The 16,992-nt window shown below is 38.8% G+C and overlaps 1 protein-coding gene across 3 annotated transcripts; it reads right to left on the reverse strand.

Annotated features, from left to right (window-relative positions):
* Nucleotides 1-14,439: 14,439 nt before the first annotated feature.
* Nucleotides 14,440-16,992, reverse strand: LOC121746224. 3 transcript variants are annotated; one of them, XM_042140162.1, is made up of 2 exons: nucleotides 14,854-16,992; nucleotides 14,440-14,721 (listed from the first exon to the last, which is right to left on the reverse strand). In XM_042140162.1, the coding sequence occupies exon 1, from the start codon at nucleotides 16,350-16,352 to the stop codon at nucleotides 14,856-14,858; it is 1,497 nt and encodes a 498-aa protein (XP_041996096.1). In that variant the 5' UTR covers nucleotides 16,353-16,992; the 3' UTR covers nucleotides 14,440-14,721; nucleotides 14,854-14,855. The 3 variants fall into 3 exon arrangements, with proteins under 3 accessions (XP_041996096.1, XP_041996094.1, XP_041996095.1); XM_042140160.1 differs by having other exon boundaries at nucleotides 14,440-14,749; XM_042140161.1 differs by having other exon boundaries at nucleotides 14,440-14,762.

Here is a 16,992-nt window from a genome sequence, read left to right on the forward strand (position 1 = left end):
TGTAATCCATTTATCAGTAATACAAAGCTTGAAGCAACAAACAAGTTGAGCTCGAACAGGATCGTAAGTTGTAACGATTAACATATAAGCTCGCGTGCTTTTGAGCCAAAAACTGCAAGCCCTTCCTTGGTAGCTCATTAAACTTTTGAGCTTGCTTCATGAGACTAACTATATTAATCATGATGAACTTCATTCTGAGAGTTCCTGCCTCGTTAGCAGCATTATTATCTTGGCAGTAAGACCAAATAATAAGTGTCCACCAACTCTAGGTGATTGAGTTAAGTTTCTGATCATAGCTATTATTGGCTTTATATAGTAATTGGCCGCAAACTGAAATAAGCTGAACTGAATCATCTGATAACTTGAATCATATTACAAAGTGCTTTGATCATAAGATCAAAAAATTATTGGTAACCCCCCAATAGCTAAAAAGAAATACTTGGCCTACGTACAATGGCTGCGCATTTCGTCAGGCCTTTGATGGTGGGTGGTTATTTCCAACTGGGCTGGGTCCGGATGGTGTCTTTCGGAGCTTCTGCTCATATGCCTCCTTTCTGTTTGTCTGTTCACAGAAATGAGTGCACTTTCATCACTGTTAACATATCAAACAGGTATTGGAGTTGAGGAAAATGATTCTTCTAATGTGCTTACCTTGTGTTCCTGACTGTTACCCCTTGTGTCAAATGCAGCAGTTTCGATCTTGAAATTCTCTACAGCAGATATATGATAGGTAGTAGGTCTTGTTAGAACTGGAATCACTGATTTGCGTTGGATGGTGTGAAAATTAAGCTTACCTTTTGTTGTTTCTTGAAATGTGGCGGAATTAGCGTAGTGCTGTTGAAATGCAAGCAGTAGGATTGATAGAAGGAGAAAAAGAAATAAAGTGTGTAGTGTTTTCATCTTAAGCTTGCAGTGCGGGAAATGAAGGAGGTGTAGAAATTATGAAATGGGATATATAAGCAAAGCAGAGAGAATAATGAGAATTGTTGGTGGGAGAAATCTGGGGTTTTTTGTTCTCATTGTGAGTTGACTTCTTCACCCTCATCATAATCTTGAGTTGAAGTCATTGAAGGCCATCATTGAATCAAGTGGTTTTGCATGGAGTGGAGGAATTAACGACCTTTTGTTGTACGAGTATGAGGATTAACCGAAAAGTTGTGAAGTAAATTCTGAGATTATTGCTTCAATGGCCTTCCATTTCATTTTCCAAAATTTATTACACATTTATTCGTTACTCACTTCATAGAAATACAATGGTGGAAATTATTGTCATTCATTTTCCAAAATTTGATAACATTTATGTAACGCTTAGGTTATAATTTTTGGGAAATAAAAGGTTTTAAAATTTTTAATATCAGGTGAAGAAAGTGAAAAAGTTTTGAGGAGTTATCTTCAATTTTTTGGACTATAAATATATGACATTTGGTAACTTATAATCCACTCACATATTTTTTTCATCACTTTTTTCACTCACTCCATTTTTTCCATTACTCTTCATAGTATTGAACATGAAGTTATGATATTCTTTTTATTTTTTTCTATTGTTAAAGTTTGTTTTAAGGATTTTCTTTTTTCTTTAGTCTACTGATATGTATTTTTTTGCTACCCTAAATTCATCACCAATCTCTAATTTTTCATGCACTACATTTCTTTCATTTCAGGTGAGTGAAACCTTTGATGGCATAAGAAGCAAAGTTAGACAAGACAAATGCAATAGTATGTCCAATATCTGTTTGCTTACCAATTTTTTTCTTGGGGAAACTTTACACTGTTTCTTATCCTTCTAGGTGAGTGAAATTATATCATCAGACGGTGAAAGTGACTAAAAGATAATCTCCTCTACGTCCCACGATTCCAAAGAGATTTTTTAAGATATAGAGTCTTCATGGAAAGGTAGTGTCAAGAGGATCCACTTGAAGAAAAATTTGCTGAAGTTGATTGATGGGGTACGTACTAAACAAGCCCAATAGCAGTGACGGCCCATCAGCCCAAAGCCCAAGGAAGAGTATCAGTTCGGCATTACCAAAGAGTTCGGCCCCAGCCTACAGCTCGGTAAAAGCCAACCAATCAAGCTCTACTCTCAGATCGGCAAAAGCTGCTCGGCAATAGTTCAGCAGTTCGGTCTCAGTTTTCAACCGAACTGGGAGATAGTGGACTCATGCAGAACCTCCACGACCTCCACTACACGATCTATTTAGTGGTGGACCCATGCAGGATCTCATGACCTCCACGACATCCACGATCTAATTAGTGATGATGTAAGCCACGACCTAATTAGTGATGATGTAAGCCACGACCTAGTTAGTGGTGATGCAAGCCACGATCTTAGTTCAATGTATAAATAGAACTTAGATCAGATAGACTAAAGGGGGAGAAAAGAGGAGAAAGAGAGCTCTCTAGACATCAAATATCATATAGCAAGTCTGTATTTGTAAGCTGTAAACCAGATCAAGCAATACAATCTTGCCCTCCTTTCTTCCCGTGGATGTAGATTTACCTCAGTAAATCGAACCACGTAATTCCTTGTGTCGTGATCTATATTTTCTTTTACCTGCATTTACTACCATCAAAAATTCGCCCACCCATCACTGGCGCCGTCTGTGGGAAACAGAGAACCAAATTTGTGATAAAGCGAGTTTTTGATCCTCTTCCACCAAAAAAATGCATACCAGATCACGTAACACCCATAATACCGTTCGTGATAACCATGAGGAAGCTAGTCCAGCCCGCAGGTCTGGAAAACAGCCTCGGGAGAAATCTACTTCCAGTTCTCACGGAGAAGGAACAAGCCGCTCAAAGACTCATCGCACCGAGTCTTCCCAGCAGCCCGATTTGAACGAGGCTGTCAAATTGTTTTTGGCCGAGAAGCAGGAAGAGTTCTTAATTTTCCTGCAAAAGGGCCAAAAGCCGGAGACGAAAACGGTGGATTCTCCCTCCTCATCCAGACATGAAAGTCACTACCGCAGTAGTGCCGTGTCTTCCAGGAAGAAGAATCCTCAACCCCGACATGTTCCTGTTCCTCCTCGGTACCGGAATCACAGGAGAACTCCATCTCCTCCATACCGAAGAGATGTCGGGTTCGCCATGTACGGAGCATTGAAGACTCCGTTCTCGGACGATATCACCCGAACTCCCTTACCACAGAACTACCGAACTCCGTCAATGACTTATGACGGGTTAGTGAATCCTCATGACTTCCTGGGACGCTATCAGTATAACATGGCGAACCAGGGTCTCAATGAGGTCCATATGTGCAAGCTGTTTCCCGAGCTGCTTATCGGGAACGCAAGAAGGTGGTTCGATAGCCTCCCCCAAGGCAGCATTAGATCTTACCGAGATCTAATGGATGCTTTCCACAGGAGGTTCTTTCAGAAAGCGGAAGCCCGAATCACTTCGGCTCAGCTGCTTTCTACACGTCAAGGTCGCGACGAAAAGATCAGCGACTTTATGACGAGGTTCCACAAGGAATGCCTACAAGTAGATGATCTCAATGATCTACTTGTCATTTCGGCATTCCAAAATGGAATCCTGCCCGGAGCTCTCTACAGAAAGCTCGTGGAATGCAGTCCGCAAACAGCTCAAGAGATGTGGGACATTGCGGACCAGTTCTCCCGTGCCGATGAGGCAGACCGTCGCAAACGGTCTTTAGACAGCTCATCCCGAGGAGACGGGAGGAAGCCCGATCATAGCGATCAGGGACATCCTCGCCGAACTCCTTTTGGCGATCAGGGACATCCTCGCCGAACTCCTTTTGAAAGGATTCAAAGGACTCCGGTGCAAGACCGATTGGGGCCACGTCTCAATCCTGAGAAGCCGCCCGCCCGCCGTGATTCCGGTTGAGATCGGCGTACCCAGTCCCCGAACTCTAAATTTCTCCTCAGAAATGAATGATGACGGACTGAGAGCCGAACTAGATCTGGCCGAAGAAAGAAGAGAATTGGCCTGCATAAAAGCAGCCAAGTACAAGGAGCAAGTAGCCCGGTATTATAACCAAAGGGTGAAAAAGCTGCAATTTCAAGTGGGAGATCTCGTCTTGAGAAACAACGAAGTAAGCCGAGCAGAAAAGCTGGGCAAACTCGAACCCACATGGGAAGGTCCATATCGGGTGTCAGAAGTCCTCGGCAAAGGGTCTTATAAATTGACTCACATGTCAGGAGAACAAGTACCCCGAACATGGTACATTTCCAACCTCAAGAAGTTCCATTTGTAAGAGACAGTCCGGTCAGTCAGTCTTGTGTCTAGTTCGGTCCTAGGGGTATGTGCTTTCTTTGTTTTTTACTTGTTTTTCATGTTTGTCTATGTGCGTTTTGTTTGTCTATGTGCGTTTTGTTTGTCTATGTGCGTTTTGTCTGTCTATGTGCGTGTCGTCTCTTACAAATGTTACTGAGGTATCTTGTTCTTCGAAGACTGATCCCCTTTTTAGAACATATATAAGCCAACGATTGTGAGTCCAAGCTTCTAAGGAGGATACAAGACCACAATTCAGCTTAAGAAACAAGCAGTTCGTCTGAAACGAACTGCAACAAAGGGAAAGTCCGATCCACGCGATAAAACTCGCCGAATTAGGACAAGGGAAAGTCCGATCCCCAAATTAGGACAAGGGAAAGTCCGATCCGAGCGATAAAACTCGCCAAATTAGGACACAAGCTTAGTCCGGTCAAAGAAATTTACTTCATAAGACCAAAGACGAGTCCGGTCAAAGAAGTTTACTTCATAAGACCAAAGACGAGTCCGGTCAAAGAAGTTTATTTCATAAGACCGAGGACCAAGTCCGGTCAAAGAAGTTTACTTCATAAGACCAAAGACGAGTCCGGTCAAAGAAGCTTACTTCATAAGACCGAGGACGAGTCCGGTCAAAGAAGTTTACTTCATAAGACCGAGGACGAGCACGATGAAATTTTTTCGCTGAGCTGTAAATACGCAGTGATAGAAGCGAAATGAAGATTTCATTTATTAAATCTTGTTCGGCATATAATTCTGCTGCCCTACGAGAAGGCGTTACGCCATTACAAAGGACTATTCTACTGTCCCTGGTTGCTAAAGTTGAGCCATCTATTCAAAAAATCCTCGTGAAGCCGAGTTCGGGCGTTCCGGGCAGCTGAAGAATAAGCAGGTCGACGAGATGCTCTGATCGACCTACCGCCTCTTCCTTGAGTCCGGGAAGTTCTGGCACCTCGGCGGCGAAGAGTCTCTTCACGAAGCATTTGTTGATCTTGCTCACTCATAATCACAGCTCCTCTACGAACTTCAGTCCGTTCTCGTCTTGACGTTTCCGGTTGCTCCTGAGTTCGTTGCTGATTTGGAGTAGGATTTTGAGCAAGTGGATCAGAGGTTTGAGCTGGAGTATGAGCATCTGTTGGCGGGAAATGCCTAAGGAATCTCTCGATTGAAGGACGCCGGGAAAGAACGATGTCGTACCGAGAAGCCCAGCGCCGCAATGATTTCACAACTTGTTGGCAAGCCGAGCTCTCCAGCGCATTGTTCCTCCGGAGTACATGAAGCTCCTCCCACAGTTCATCAACTTGATTCTGAACTTCAGATATGCTCATTCCCCCGCGTCCGCAGATGAAATCCTCATACGCAGTCCTCTCAACGACGGCAGTATTCAGCTCGGCCTCCAGATCTTTCTTTTCGGACTCTAAGTCCTTATTGTCGGCCTCCAGCTTCACTAAACAAGCCAAGAGTTCGTCATTCTTCATCTGGTCAGCTATGGCTTTTTTCTCAGCTTCGTCTAAAGCGGAAGAGTACAGCCGCTTCCAGTGAAGTACCTCCAGCTCCTTAAGAGTTAAGAATACAAAGCAGCCTATGTCAGTTCGGCATTTCAGTTTACTGAGCAGGTAGTAAACCACAACAGGAGTAAAAGAGAGTACGAAAAGCTATACGAAGACACAAGTGCAGAAAGAAGAATTTTTTCATTCATCAGAAAAAAAATTTTTACACAAGGAGGGCTTCAAGGCCATTTTACAACAAGGAAGAAACTAAACTAAGAGAAGGGAGACGAAATCATACTCTGCCAGCTTCGTCTCCGGCTCCTCGGTGAGGTTCAGCTTCCTTCTCCTTGTGTGCCTCAGCTTCAGCCTCGGCCTCCCTGCTCCCCCCAGCCTGCTCGGTGCCCTCATCACCGATCAGCAGCACCTCTTGCTCGGCCTGCCTGTCTCCGGTCTGCTGATCAAGCTGCTCGGTCTCACCCTCTCCGTGGAAAATTGGAGCGGGTGAAACTGGCCCTAAGGAGGCAAAGATAGCCTCCATATTCTCGTCCCGGTCAGCTCGGCAACTACGAACTCGGTCAGCAGAAAGCAAGACCGAGGACGAAGCAAGCTCCTCAAGGAGCGGCAGACTCTGGAGACGAGCTGCTATCTCTCGACCGTACAGCGGCAGGACGACTTCGGGCCCCTGCTCGGCATTATCGGTCATCAGTTTCAGCAGATCACCGACAAAGGCCGAAAATTGATTGCTCAGAAAGAGTTTCTCCGCGAAAGCACGGAGAACCTCCCCTTGGGCAACCACGGCGGCAGCATCCCTCCGTTTCGTCTGCTCTCGCTGGATGACGAGCTGGTTTTTGGCAAACTGGGCTTCATCCTGGGCCGAGATCCTAGCAGCTCTGGCCTTCTCAAAGTCTGCCTTAGCCTGTTCGGCCTGGTGACGAGCAGCCGCCAACTTCCTCTGCATCTCAGCATAGTCGCTGGACGCTTTAGAGAGTTCGACTGCGACGAGCTTGCTGAGCATGCTATTCCTCTGAAAATGGAAAAAGGAAAGAGTCAACAGGGGCCACCAAAAAAACATAGGAAAGAAGCAAAGCCAAAGAATCAAGAAGAGAAGTTACCTCGGCAAAGTCCGTTGGCCATGCAAAAGGCTCACAGACATGCTCCGAAGGGGGCGCCAAGACGATGTCTCTCTCCGGCGCTCTTGGGGGCTTCTGGGTCTTCCCCTTCCTATTTGCCGAAGTCGACTCCGGCTTTTTTGGATCCGAAGAAGAGGTCTTTTGCCTCTTCGGATTCTTCTCGGCATCAGGCGCCGAGCTGGTAGCCTTCTCTTTCTCCGGCTCCTTAAGCTCGGAGGATTTGCGGCTAATCTTATTTAGCAAGTTCACTGCCAAAAAGCAAGAAAGCAAGGTTAGTTTTCGCCACAAAAGCAGTAAGGCACAAAAAAGAAGTCCTCACCCTCAGTCTCTTCGTCCGAAGACGAGGAGTCGAACACGAAGTCGCCCTTGACGAGCTCAGACTCCAGGTACTGCTTCCTAATCATAGGAATCTTATTGAGCTCGCCCTCGAGCTCGTTCAACGGTTCTAACCGAGGATGAGGAATCACGGACTTCGGCCCTCTCCAGGGAAAGCCCGGAGCCGCTGTCCTATTATAAAAAAAGAAGCGATGTTGCCACTTTGGCCACTTGGTTTTGCAGAAGGCCCTAAAAGGCTGTAAAGGGATCAAGTAAAACCAAGATCCTTTTCTCTTAAACTGGAAGAAATTAAGGATTGCCCTCAGAGACAGATCCTTATCTAGCCTACGCAGTTCGGCAGCAAAGGCCGATAAGTGCCTCCAAGAGTTCGGAGTCACCTGACCTAAAGGGAGTTGAAAAAAATCTAGCAGCTCTACAAAGGCAGGGGGAAGAGGGAAACGAAGCCCGCATTCCAAGCCGGCTTCATAAACGGTGGCGTAACCCTCCGGCGGCGAGTCAGCCCTATGAAGGTCGTCGGGAATCGCAACCTTCCCCCCAGGAAAAAATATTTTTCGTGTAAGGATATCACAGTATCCTTACTCAAGATGCTGTGAAAATACTCTACGGTCTTCTCCCCGGATTCTTTCCGGCTAGAAGACCCCTTATCCCCTTTCCTACCGCTACCTGACTCAGAAGAAGAAGAAGAAGACATAGTTCTTACTCTTTGAAAGTCTGAAGAAATTCTGAAGAAATTCTTGAAAGCGGAAGGAAATTTTTACGCAAAAGAGAGAATGCAGAAGAAGCAATAGCAAAAGTGTTCAACTGATGAAGAAAGGACATATTTATCAGATTCGGAGAAGATTTCAAAATCATCGCACCGTTTCGAATCCCACCTTTTCAGGATTCAACGGCCGGATTTTACTGTCGCATTTAATGCAGTCACGCGCAAGGCACGTCCCCTGACGTCAGCCTCCCCCGTACCTTTATCCAGAATGCCGAAGTGACTCACTTCGCTTTTCGGGGGGGGGTAGTGATGGGGTACGTACTAAACAAGCCCAATAGCAGTGACGGCCCATCAGCCCAAAGCCCAAGGAAGAGTATCAGTTCGGCATTACCAAAGAGTTCGGCCCCAGCCTACAGCTCGGTAAAAGCCAACCAATCAAGCTCTACTCTCAGATCGGCAAAAGCTGCTCGGCAATAGTTCAGCAGTTCGGTCTCAGTTTTCAACCGAACTGGGAGATAGTGGACTCATGCAGAACCTCCACGACCTCCACTACACGATCTATTTAGTGGTGGACCCATGCAGGATCTCATGACCTCCACGACATCCACGATCTAATTAGTGATGATGTAAGCCACGACCTAATTAGTGATGATGTAAGCCACGACCTAGTTAGTGGTGATGCAAGCCACGATCTTAGTTCAATGTATAAATAGAACTTAGATCAGATAGACTAAAGGGGGAGAAAAGAGGAGAAAGAGAGCTCTCTAGACATCAAATATCATATAGCAAGTCTGTATTTGTAAGCTGTAAACCAGATCAAGCAATACAATCTTGCCCTCCTTTCTTCCCGTGGATGTAGATTTACCTCAGTAAATCGAACCACGTAATTCCTTGTGTCGTGATCTATATTTTCTTTTACCTGCATTTACTACCATCAAAAATTCGCCCACCCATCACTGATGAAGCTGCCATGACCCTTAAATCAGTTGTTGTAAGAATGTGAGCTAACCACTTCATAGAGCCAATGACTCACAAACACTTAAAACAATCCAATAAGAAGGAGATACTAATTTGTACAGTCGTGAATATACAAGAATAAGGATTTGGAGTTATGAAGAGAATAACTAAACAAAGCTGAACAGAATAAAATTTATAAAATTTTATTTTGATTTATAAAATTTTTATAATTTAATTTTTTATGTATTTATTTTGTATTAAGAAAATTTATTGAGCCGTGGGGTTGATACTAGTTTTTTATAGAGTGATGCTAGATGACCATAATATGGCTGGCCATAAACAATTTTTTGGAAGAAAACCGGATCGGTCCAGTCACAGTTAATGCACATAAAAATTATAAAAAATTTTAAGACGATTATATCCTTAAGCCTTAAATCTTAGTAAATGCAACAAGGCTCTTAAATGATAAAGCTGGAGACAAAAAAACAAACTCAGTTTCTTTTCAAAATATAATTACTAGACTTGGGTTTCAATCGAAATTCCCCACGACACAATATAGCCTGTCATTACTTCTTTTGTTTGAATTTTTTAAGCAATATCCAAATTTATTTATACAAAAATATATCTAAAAAATATCAAATCTAGACACCCCCACTCATCGGCTCCCTCTTTTTTTCTTTACTTATTAATATTATCCTTCATTTTCTATCTTTTCAGATTGTTCATTTATTAAAAATATATTACACCATATAGTTTAGTACCTATTATAATCTTAAAATTTATATCATAGTAGTAAATAACTAAATAGTACTACATTAATTAATAATATTGGGATAACATGCAGTCATTTGTATTTCATTGAGACTATTAATTTATAACAACTCATAATATTATAATATGTCAAACATAATAATCCCTAATATTAAAAATTCTAATAACGATTTATAGTGTATAAATTAATAATATCAAGGGTTGAAAATAAAACATTATTAATCTTAAGATGTTACTATATCAAATGATAATATAAAATTTGACAAGTGTATAAGTTAATAGTATATTATTACGACATTATAATTGAACATTTAGATTTTTTATGTATACACAATATGCAGTGTCAATTTTTACATGTATAGTATGATCCTACATTTGTGATACTACTATAGATTAATTATCAATGATAATTGTATTATCAATAATTATAATTCTGTTAATAGTTTGTTATATTATATAACTATAGTATGATATTTTATAATTTAATATGCTTAATCTACTTATAATTAAACTTCAATTATTTATTTCTAATTGATCTTTAATGCAACTAAAGATTAATTATTTCGATCGTATAATTTGATATTCAAATTAATTTTCATTCATTTAAGTAATTTAGATCATGAGTAGATTTTCGATTTAATTGGGTGTCATCTAGTATTAGATTAGATTGGAGATTTGAATTGATCTTCAATTTAACGAAGAATTTTTATTGGTCTTAGATTTATTTAATAATTTGGGATCAAATATTTTCAAGTATTAAATAACACCACAATGTAAAATCAAAGAAAAACATAAAAATAAAAATAAATGACACTAAAGAGAAAAAAAATACACGTAAAAGATGGAAAATAGAATGTTTAATTGATTTTCCAAAACTTATGATCTACTCCATTATTTTACTATTATTATTATTTATACTTTTGTATGATGTTTTGATTTTTTTTAACATTATTAATATGTTAAAGTGTAGTAATTGCTATCCTTTGTATATATCCCATTATGGATGTACTTAACAAACAATTAATTTTAAAATTGCAATATATTTTCAACTTTGTGCTGTCCCGTGGCACGTAACATGCAATATTGTAAACAAAAACATGAAATATACATTTGTGGAAGTTGTAAATGGATTTTCACAAATTGCATTTTAGTTATAGGCAAATTGTAGATGGATTTTTTGCAGATTCCCGGTGTCACAAAAGCATGCTTCAAAGGAACATCAATTGAATCTTCAATAAAATTTAAGTTTGATTGAACATTTACTTGTTCAGTTCATTAATTGAATAGAATGATAGAAGATGAAGTGAATCCCAATTAAATTTTATAAATTTTTAAATTGTTCAAGTGAATCAAATATCTATTGAATCTAAAATCAATTGGGAATTTCCGATATTAGATCAGTTATTAGTTATTTGATAATAATTATAAATTGCGACACCACATAACATAATTAGTACTCCACTATAGTTTAGCTAAAACCTATAATTATCGGATAATTGCGACAATAACAATAGTAACTCATAATATTACATGACTCCATATTGTAATAATATATTAGCAACAATATATTAATATGAAGTTGTATTTATAATTTTTAATATTTGATATTATTATTGGTATTGTCAATATAACCTATAGTATATTCTTGTAACAATTTTAAATGGTATCATAATATAGTTTATAATAATGATATAAAGCTACTCATATACCATTACGGCCAAACTCCTATAAGTAGTACAATGACCTTTAAATATATTTTGCATTTAAAATTTATCCATATTATCTATATAAGTCAATATTATTACTATTATATGTTATTATTAGTATTATTAGCAAGTTTAGTTATTGGTGTGTAAGTTGTATTATGTCATATAATCGTTATTTTTGCAATAATATGATAATTATATAATACTAGCTATTTTTGCAATGTAACAAATTAAATTATTTTACATAATACAGTAGCATCTAAAATATGCAATAATTTATAATATTAATATGTGACTTATATTTACATTTTAGAAGACATGATCCAATTCTAATACAGTATATAAGTACACTTTATATGATATGCAATACAATTATATAACTTTGCACATTCATGAAAATTGATTACCAAATTAGAATAGCTAGGAGTAACATTATATTTAAGATTAGTTGATCTTATTAAACTAGATCATAAAATATATATGCAAGCATATATATACTACTTATTACCACAATTTATTATTTATGATATATTGTGATGTCTCTTAGTTAATAGGTATGATATGATTATTTCCAATAAAACATACATATAATTTGATGTAAATTATGCATAAATATAATTTGACGTAAATTGTGCATAAATTATTTCATAAATTGTGTATAAATTATTATGGAAAGAGAATGTTGAAAATTTAAATTTGAAGTAAAAAATTGAGAAAAGGATAATTAAGTAAAATTATCTTAGCACTAACTATTACTATTAATTTATTGCATTAACTTTTATAATTATTTATAAAAATGCCATTGCGTGGCTATGGCGGGCATTTACTCTTTTTTATAAAAGTTGTGCTCACTAAATATAAGTTTTATTGTGAGAGGTAGGGATGAGACGTAGGGAGTAATTAGTAGCAGGCGTGCCGACATTGAATTTATTCAAATGAACTTTACTTGCCAGACCATATGAGGAAGGGGTTGGATCCCCGGCTGTGGAGGAATCATAGCAGGGAGATGCTGCTCCTCACATATCAATTTTTTATTAATAAAAATATAATATTAAAAAAAATTATATAAAAAATTAGAATGTGAGGGGCAGCATCTGTGATTCCTCCACGGTAGGGGATCCAACCCCTGTGAGGAAAGAGTGATCTGACAACAAAACCTTAACAAACACCAGACAGCTTAGATATGATTATAACTATTCGCCTACTCTTAAATTAAAATGTGTTCAATTTTCGATGCTGTGGAAACCAAAAAATTCTGCTAGAATTTATAAAAGACAATTATTATACTATGACGGCGTTCGATTGCCATGACTAATACCATGAGACTATCCATTTAGGATTAAGTTGTGAGATTATTTTAGTTGGAGGAGGGAGGCTATGACTAATTATCATGAGACTATCCATCTAGGATTAAGTTGAAGGGTTCAATCTTATGAATCAAACATGATATATATTTAATCATGAGATTTAATCTTACCAACCGAACACCCCCTAGGAGTATAAATTTAGTCTATTTGCTTAGTCCCAATTTCAAATGTGCTGATAAAGGCCCTTTGGTCGATTCAACATACTCTCTGTCTTGGGTTACAAATTCATTTCATGTTGGGTTGCAGTTCCAATCCGTATCAGCCTAACACTCCAGTAATACTCCCTCCGTCCCGCTACAAATGAGGCGCTCCAAATCGGACGTTGTTTTGCAAAAATAATAATAAATGGTTAGAATAGAGATAAAGTAAAGTAAAGTAAGTAAGATAATAATGTATATACGACTTTCTTCTATACTATTTTTTCACTTATTTTACTTTCTCTCCACTTTAACTATTAATTATTATCTTCACAAAACAACTGCGAAAGAAACGCCTCACTATTAGTGGGAGTAATATTTTAATGTTAAATGATTTATTCATCCCAACGTAAATACTGTGATGTCGAAATGGGAAACATCACCCAAAAAATCGAGTATTAGCATCCGATTTAGGAGTAAAAATACCCACTCCCACTCGGACCTGACCCCTCATGTGGGTACCCACATCCGACCTTTTTTTATTACTCTCTCTTGCTATAATAGATTGATGCGACCACTCGGAGTTGATTTGTAATTTCCTCCTTCATATATATGATACAAATATATGAAGTTAATTTAAAAAAAAAACAAATTGAAGAAGGATTTGGACAACATAACGACAAATTATAGTACAAATTTTATTTTATTTTTTGATCTATTAATCTCAAACTAATTTAATCTAATTGATATCCTCTAACAAGTTGAACACCACTGAAAAGACAATAACCACCGACTTTGTACCACAAATATCAAAAGTGGCTGTCTTTGCAGTAAATGTTTCATAGTTTCTTGTGATGCACAACTTTGATTGTATAAGTTAGAATTTCATCGACCAAAATATTACAAAGGTCGTTTGTGTACATGGTCAACAACAGTTTAAATTTTCTATTGATATTGTTAAAGTTACGACATTTTTTAGGGACTGCACACAAAAAGTTAAGATCAAATTTGATAAACGTCTCAAATTAATACACATTTAATTTCATTTTTAGCTCCTTTTGACTAATGTTGATGCTTTTCACTTGCTGTATTAATTACCTTGGCTGCTCCTGATGTAAAACCAATCCTCTAAAATATAATGAATAATCTGTTTTCTTTTTCTCTATTTTAATTTTTTTTATAATGGCCGATATAAATAATAATGATATCATGAAGGCTGCTAATCTAAATCTTATTTATATAGAAGAGAATAAAGAATACTCCACATTTAGCCAGAAAAATATAGTAACAAATTTTCTTATAAGTTTTAAAAAAAATAACACTAGTTAGCCGTATTAAGGAGTATTACTAACAGGCAAGAGTGTTTTAATTAACGGAACTCTAATGTACTCCACTTGATAAGCAAAGGATACAATCTTATATTAATTCTACAATCAATATCATCAATTATTTCCAAGTATAATGAACTCGAAAGCACACGATTCAAATTTCATAAACAGCTTAAATACCGAATAAAGATTTATAAAAATAAGGTGAAATTTTATTATATACTATTATACATAAAATCCACAAACAAAATATTGTATTTCAAATGTGCATTAAAATGAAAATTTTATTAATGTAGTTAAAAATAAATTTTCAATTAAATTAGTCAAATAACATGAGTAGTTTAGATTACTGTATTAAAAAAAATTACAAAAGGATCCCAGAAGGTAAAATTGTAACCATTCCAAATGCACCATAAAAAAAAGAAAAGCAAAGGAAAAATTAAACCCAAACGCATCCAAAACGAACCAGATTCGTGAGGTGGACTCACCCTATACGCGATCCGTTTTTTCAGGATTCGTCGGGTGGCGTATCTCATACGCACTCCACGCGAATCACACCATGCACGTATCCAATACTGCAATATGGTATTTTTAGGAGAACCCCTACATTGTAGAGCTAAGTTGAAAAATCAATATAAATATGCATACTGCTTATTAAAACCTAGTCAATGAGTATGCTAGCGAGTTGGTGTCATCTACTAATATACCTTCAAGACAACACAAATTCATTAGGCGGGCGAAGGCAGACGAGAACCTCATGTTCCTCTGGTCCCACGCGATGTTTAGGCACTTTGATCTCAAGAACTGTTCCACTATTGTCAAAGTACGCTTCAAGCTTAGCATCATCAGGGATCCGTGTAGGCAGAGGGATTTCTCGTCTGAACTCTCCCGGTGGACAGTGCTCCGGGGCGGGGTCAGTGAGTTTGAATGTCCGGTCGTTCCTCTGGATGAAAGGCATACACGCTGTGCTCACTGATGAGATCTTCACCACACCGTGTGTGAGATTGTTCCACCAGTGCACTTTCACCCTTTCAGGATCAGCGAAAGGCAGAGTAACGAGAATCAGATATCCTTCCTCGTCCTCATAAATAGTCTTGGCTGCTGTAACAGGGCCATATACGTTTCTCACCACCCCGGTGAACTCATTCAACCATGGATGAAACTCTGCATCTTGATGTCGATCCCCATTGAGATCATTAGGCAAGCAGCAGTCTTCATCATTCCCATTTGTGAAGATTTCTTTCCTTTTCTTGTTGCAAGAAGACGAGAGATCAATCTCGTTCCCATTTACATGGTTTGACGGCTGAGTTGATAAGTTCAAACCCGACCCATTAAGCAGCTTCTTCGCAGGCGGGTGTGACTGTGCAGTGTTCTTCAGTTGCGAAAACGGTCTTTCAAGCTCAAAATCCGTACTTGGAAGGGTCCTCCACGAACTAAACTCTTTTGCCTCAGGCGGGATGCAAAAGTTTAGATCTCTACCAGTTAGTTCCACCCACTTCTTCTGTTCCTCATCATCGAGGCCCATGAGATTGGGTGATGGAACCAGCTCTATCCCGTGCAAACACTGGGGATTCGAGAGTCCCCTGTAGTGCTTCCGCTGCATTTTGTGAGACCGCACAAAACCCTTATCAGCACAAAATGGGAATGGGCGCTGGCCCTGGCGCGAGTGGCCATTCATGTAGCTTCTTAACTGCATCTTACCTAGTGCATTTTCGGGCCTCTCCTTAAAAACCCACATATACATATTCTCCATATCATGTTGCACCAGGAATACATCCAGTTCAAGATCAGATTTATCAAAACCCGAAACACCATTGTTATCCCAAACCACATTGCACTTGGACTTCTCTTTCAAAACAGGTTTAAAATAGAACCTAAAGAAGAACCAAGCACCCCACACACTATCCAATCTCTTGCCAGCACACTTTCTCCCAATCTTAGGCAAATCAATCAGCTTATCCGATTCATTAACTTGGTGTCCCAACCCCACCTCAAGCATATCAAATGTGTCATGGTTCCACGACTGCGGAGGAGGGCTTGGCTCCACAGACAATGGTAGATTAATATCCGGTGGCCCGGAAAGAATAACCTGCCTATTCATGTCGCGTTCCGACTCATCGTGACAGGTAGCTATTGAATCCATAGACAAGAATGTTGAAGGGGGATAATTTTCAATGCTTAAGCTAGTCAAGAAATCTTCCCCCATTTCCTACCCTTAACCAACAGTTAAGGGTTTATATCCAGACACTCAATAATTTCAATTTACACCCACCAAAATCAAGAGGGTAAAGACCGCACCTTTATACAAAAGCTCCACTGCCAGGAAGCTCTATACAATCAATAAATCAAAAGCACAAAAAAACCGCACCTTTTTGGAGAAGTTCCACAGCAAGGAACCCCTACATAATTAATCACCGTAACACTAATTTTTACAAAGAGCACATCCAATCTCTGCACTCAAATTCCAAAAAGGTACTGATGGATTTGATCAATTGGATCGAATCTGTGACTCCCAGACGAGCTTAAAGAATAGGGCAAAACAAACGGGGCAGGGAAAATCCGAGAAGGGGAAACGAATTCCAAGAGGAAAAAGGGCTACAACATAAAAATGCAAAAGTTAACTTCAGCTTGTAATTCCACAGAGATGATTTTGAAGATCTGAGATTCTGAGCTCGACAATGTCCACCCAGAGTTTAACGAACATTATCAGTAATTGAAATCTCAATCAACTACTCACACACTTCTTTTTATCTAACCATTTCATCCGGTATATAAATCAAAGTATACTTTATTTTGGCGTATAATACTCCCTCGTTAAGCGAATCTGTTTGGCAATGAATTTAAGA

This window comes from Salvia splendens, chromosome 8 (assembly GCF_004379255.2).
Source record: "Salvia splendens isolate huo1 chromosome 8, SspV2, whole genome shotgun sequence".
NCBI lineage: Eukaryota > Viridiplantae > Streptophyta > Magnoliopsida > Lamiales > Lamiaceae > Salvia > Salvia splendens.

Bases quoted from the DNA above. Each gene is read 5' to 3' on its own strand.
- LOC121746224 (XM_042140162.1), bottom strand. From the start codon at position 16,352: ATGGGGGAAGATTTCTTGACTAGCTTAAGCATTGAAAATTATCCCCCT.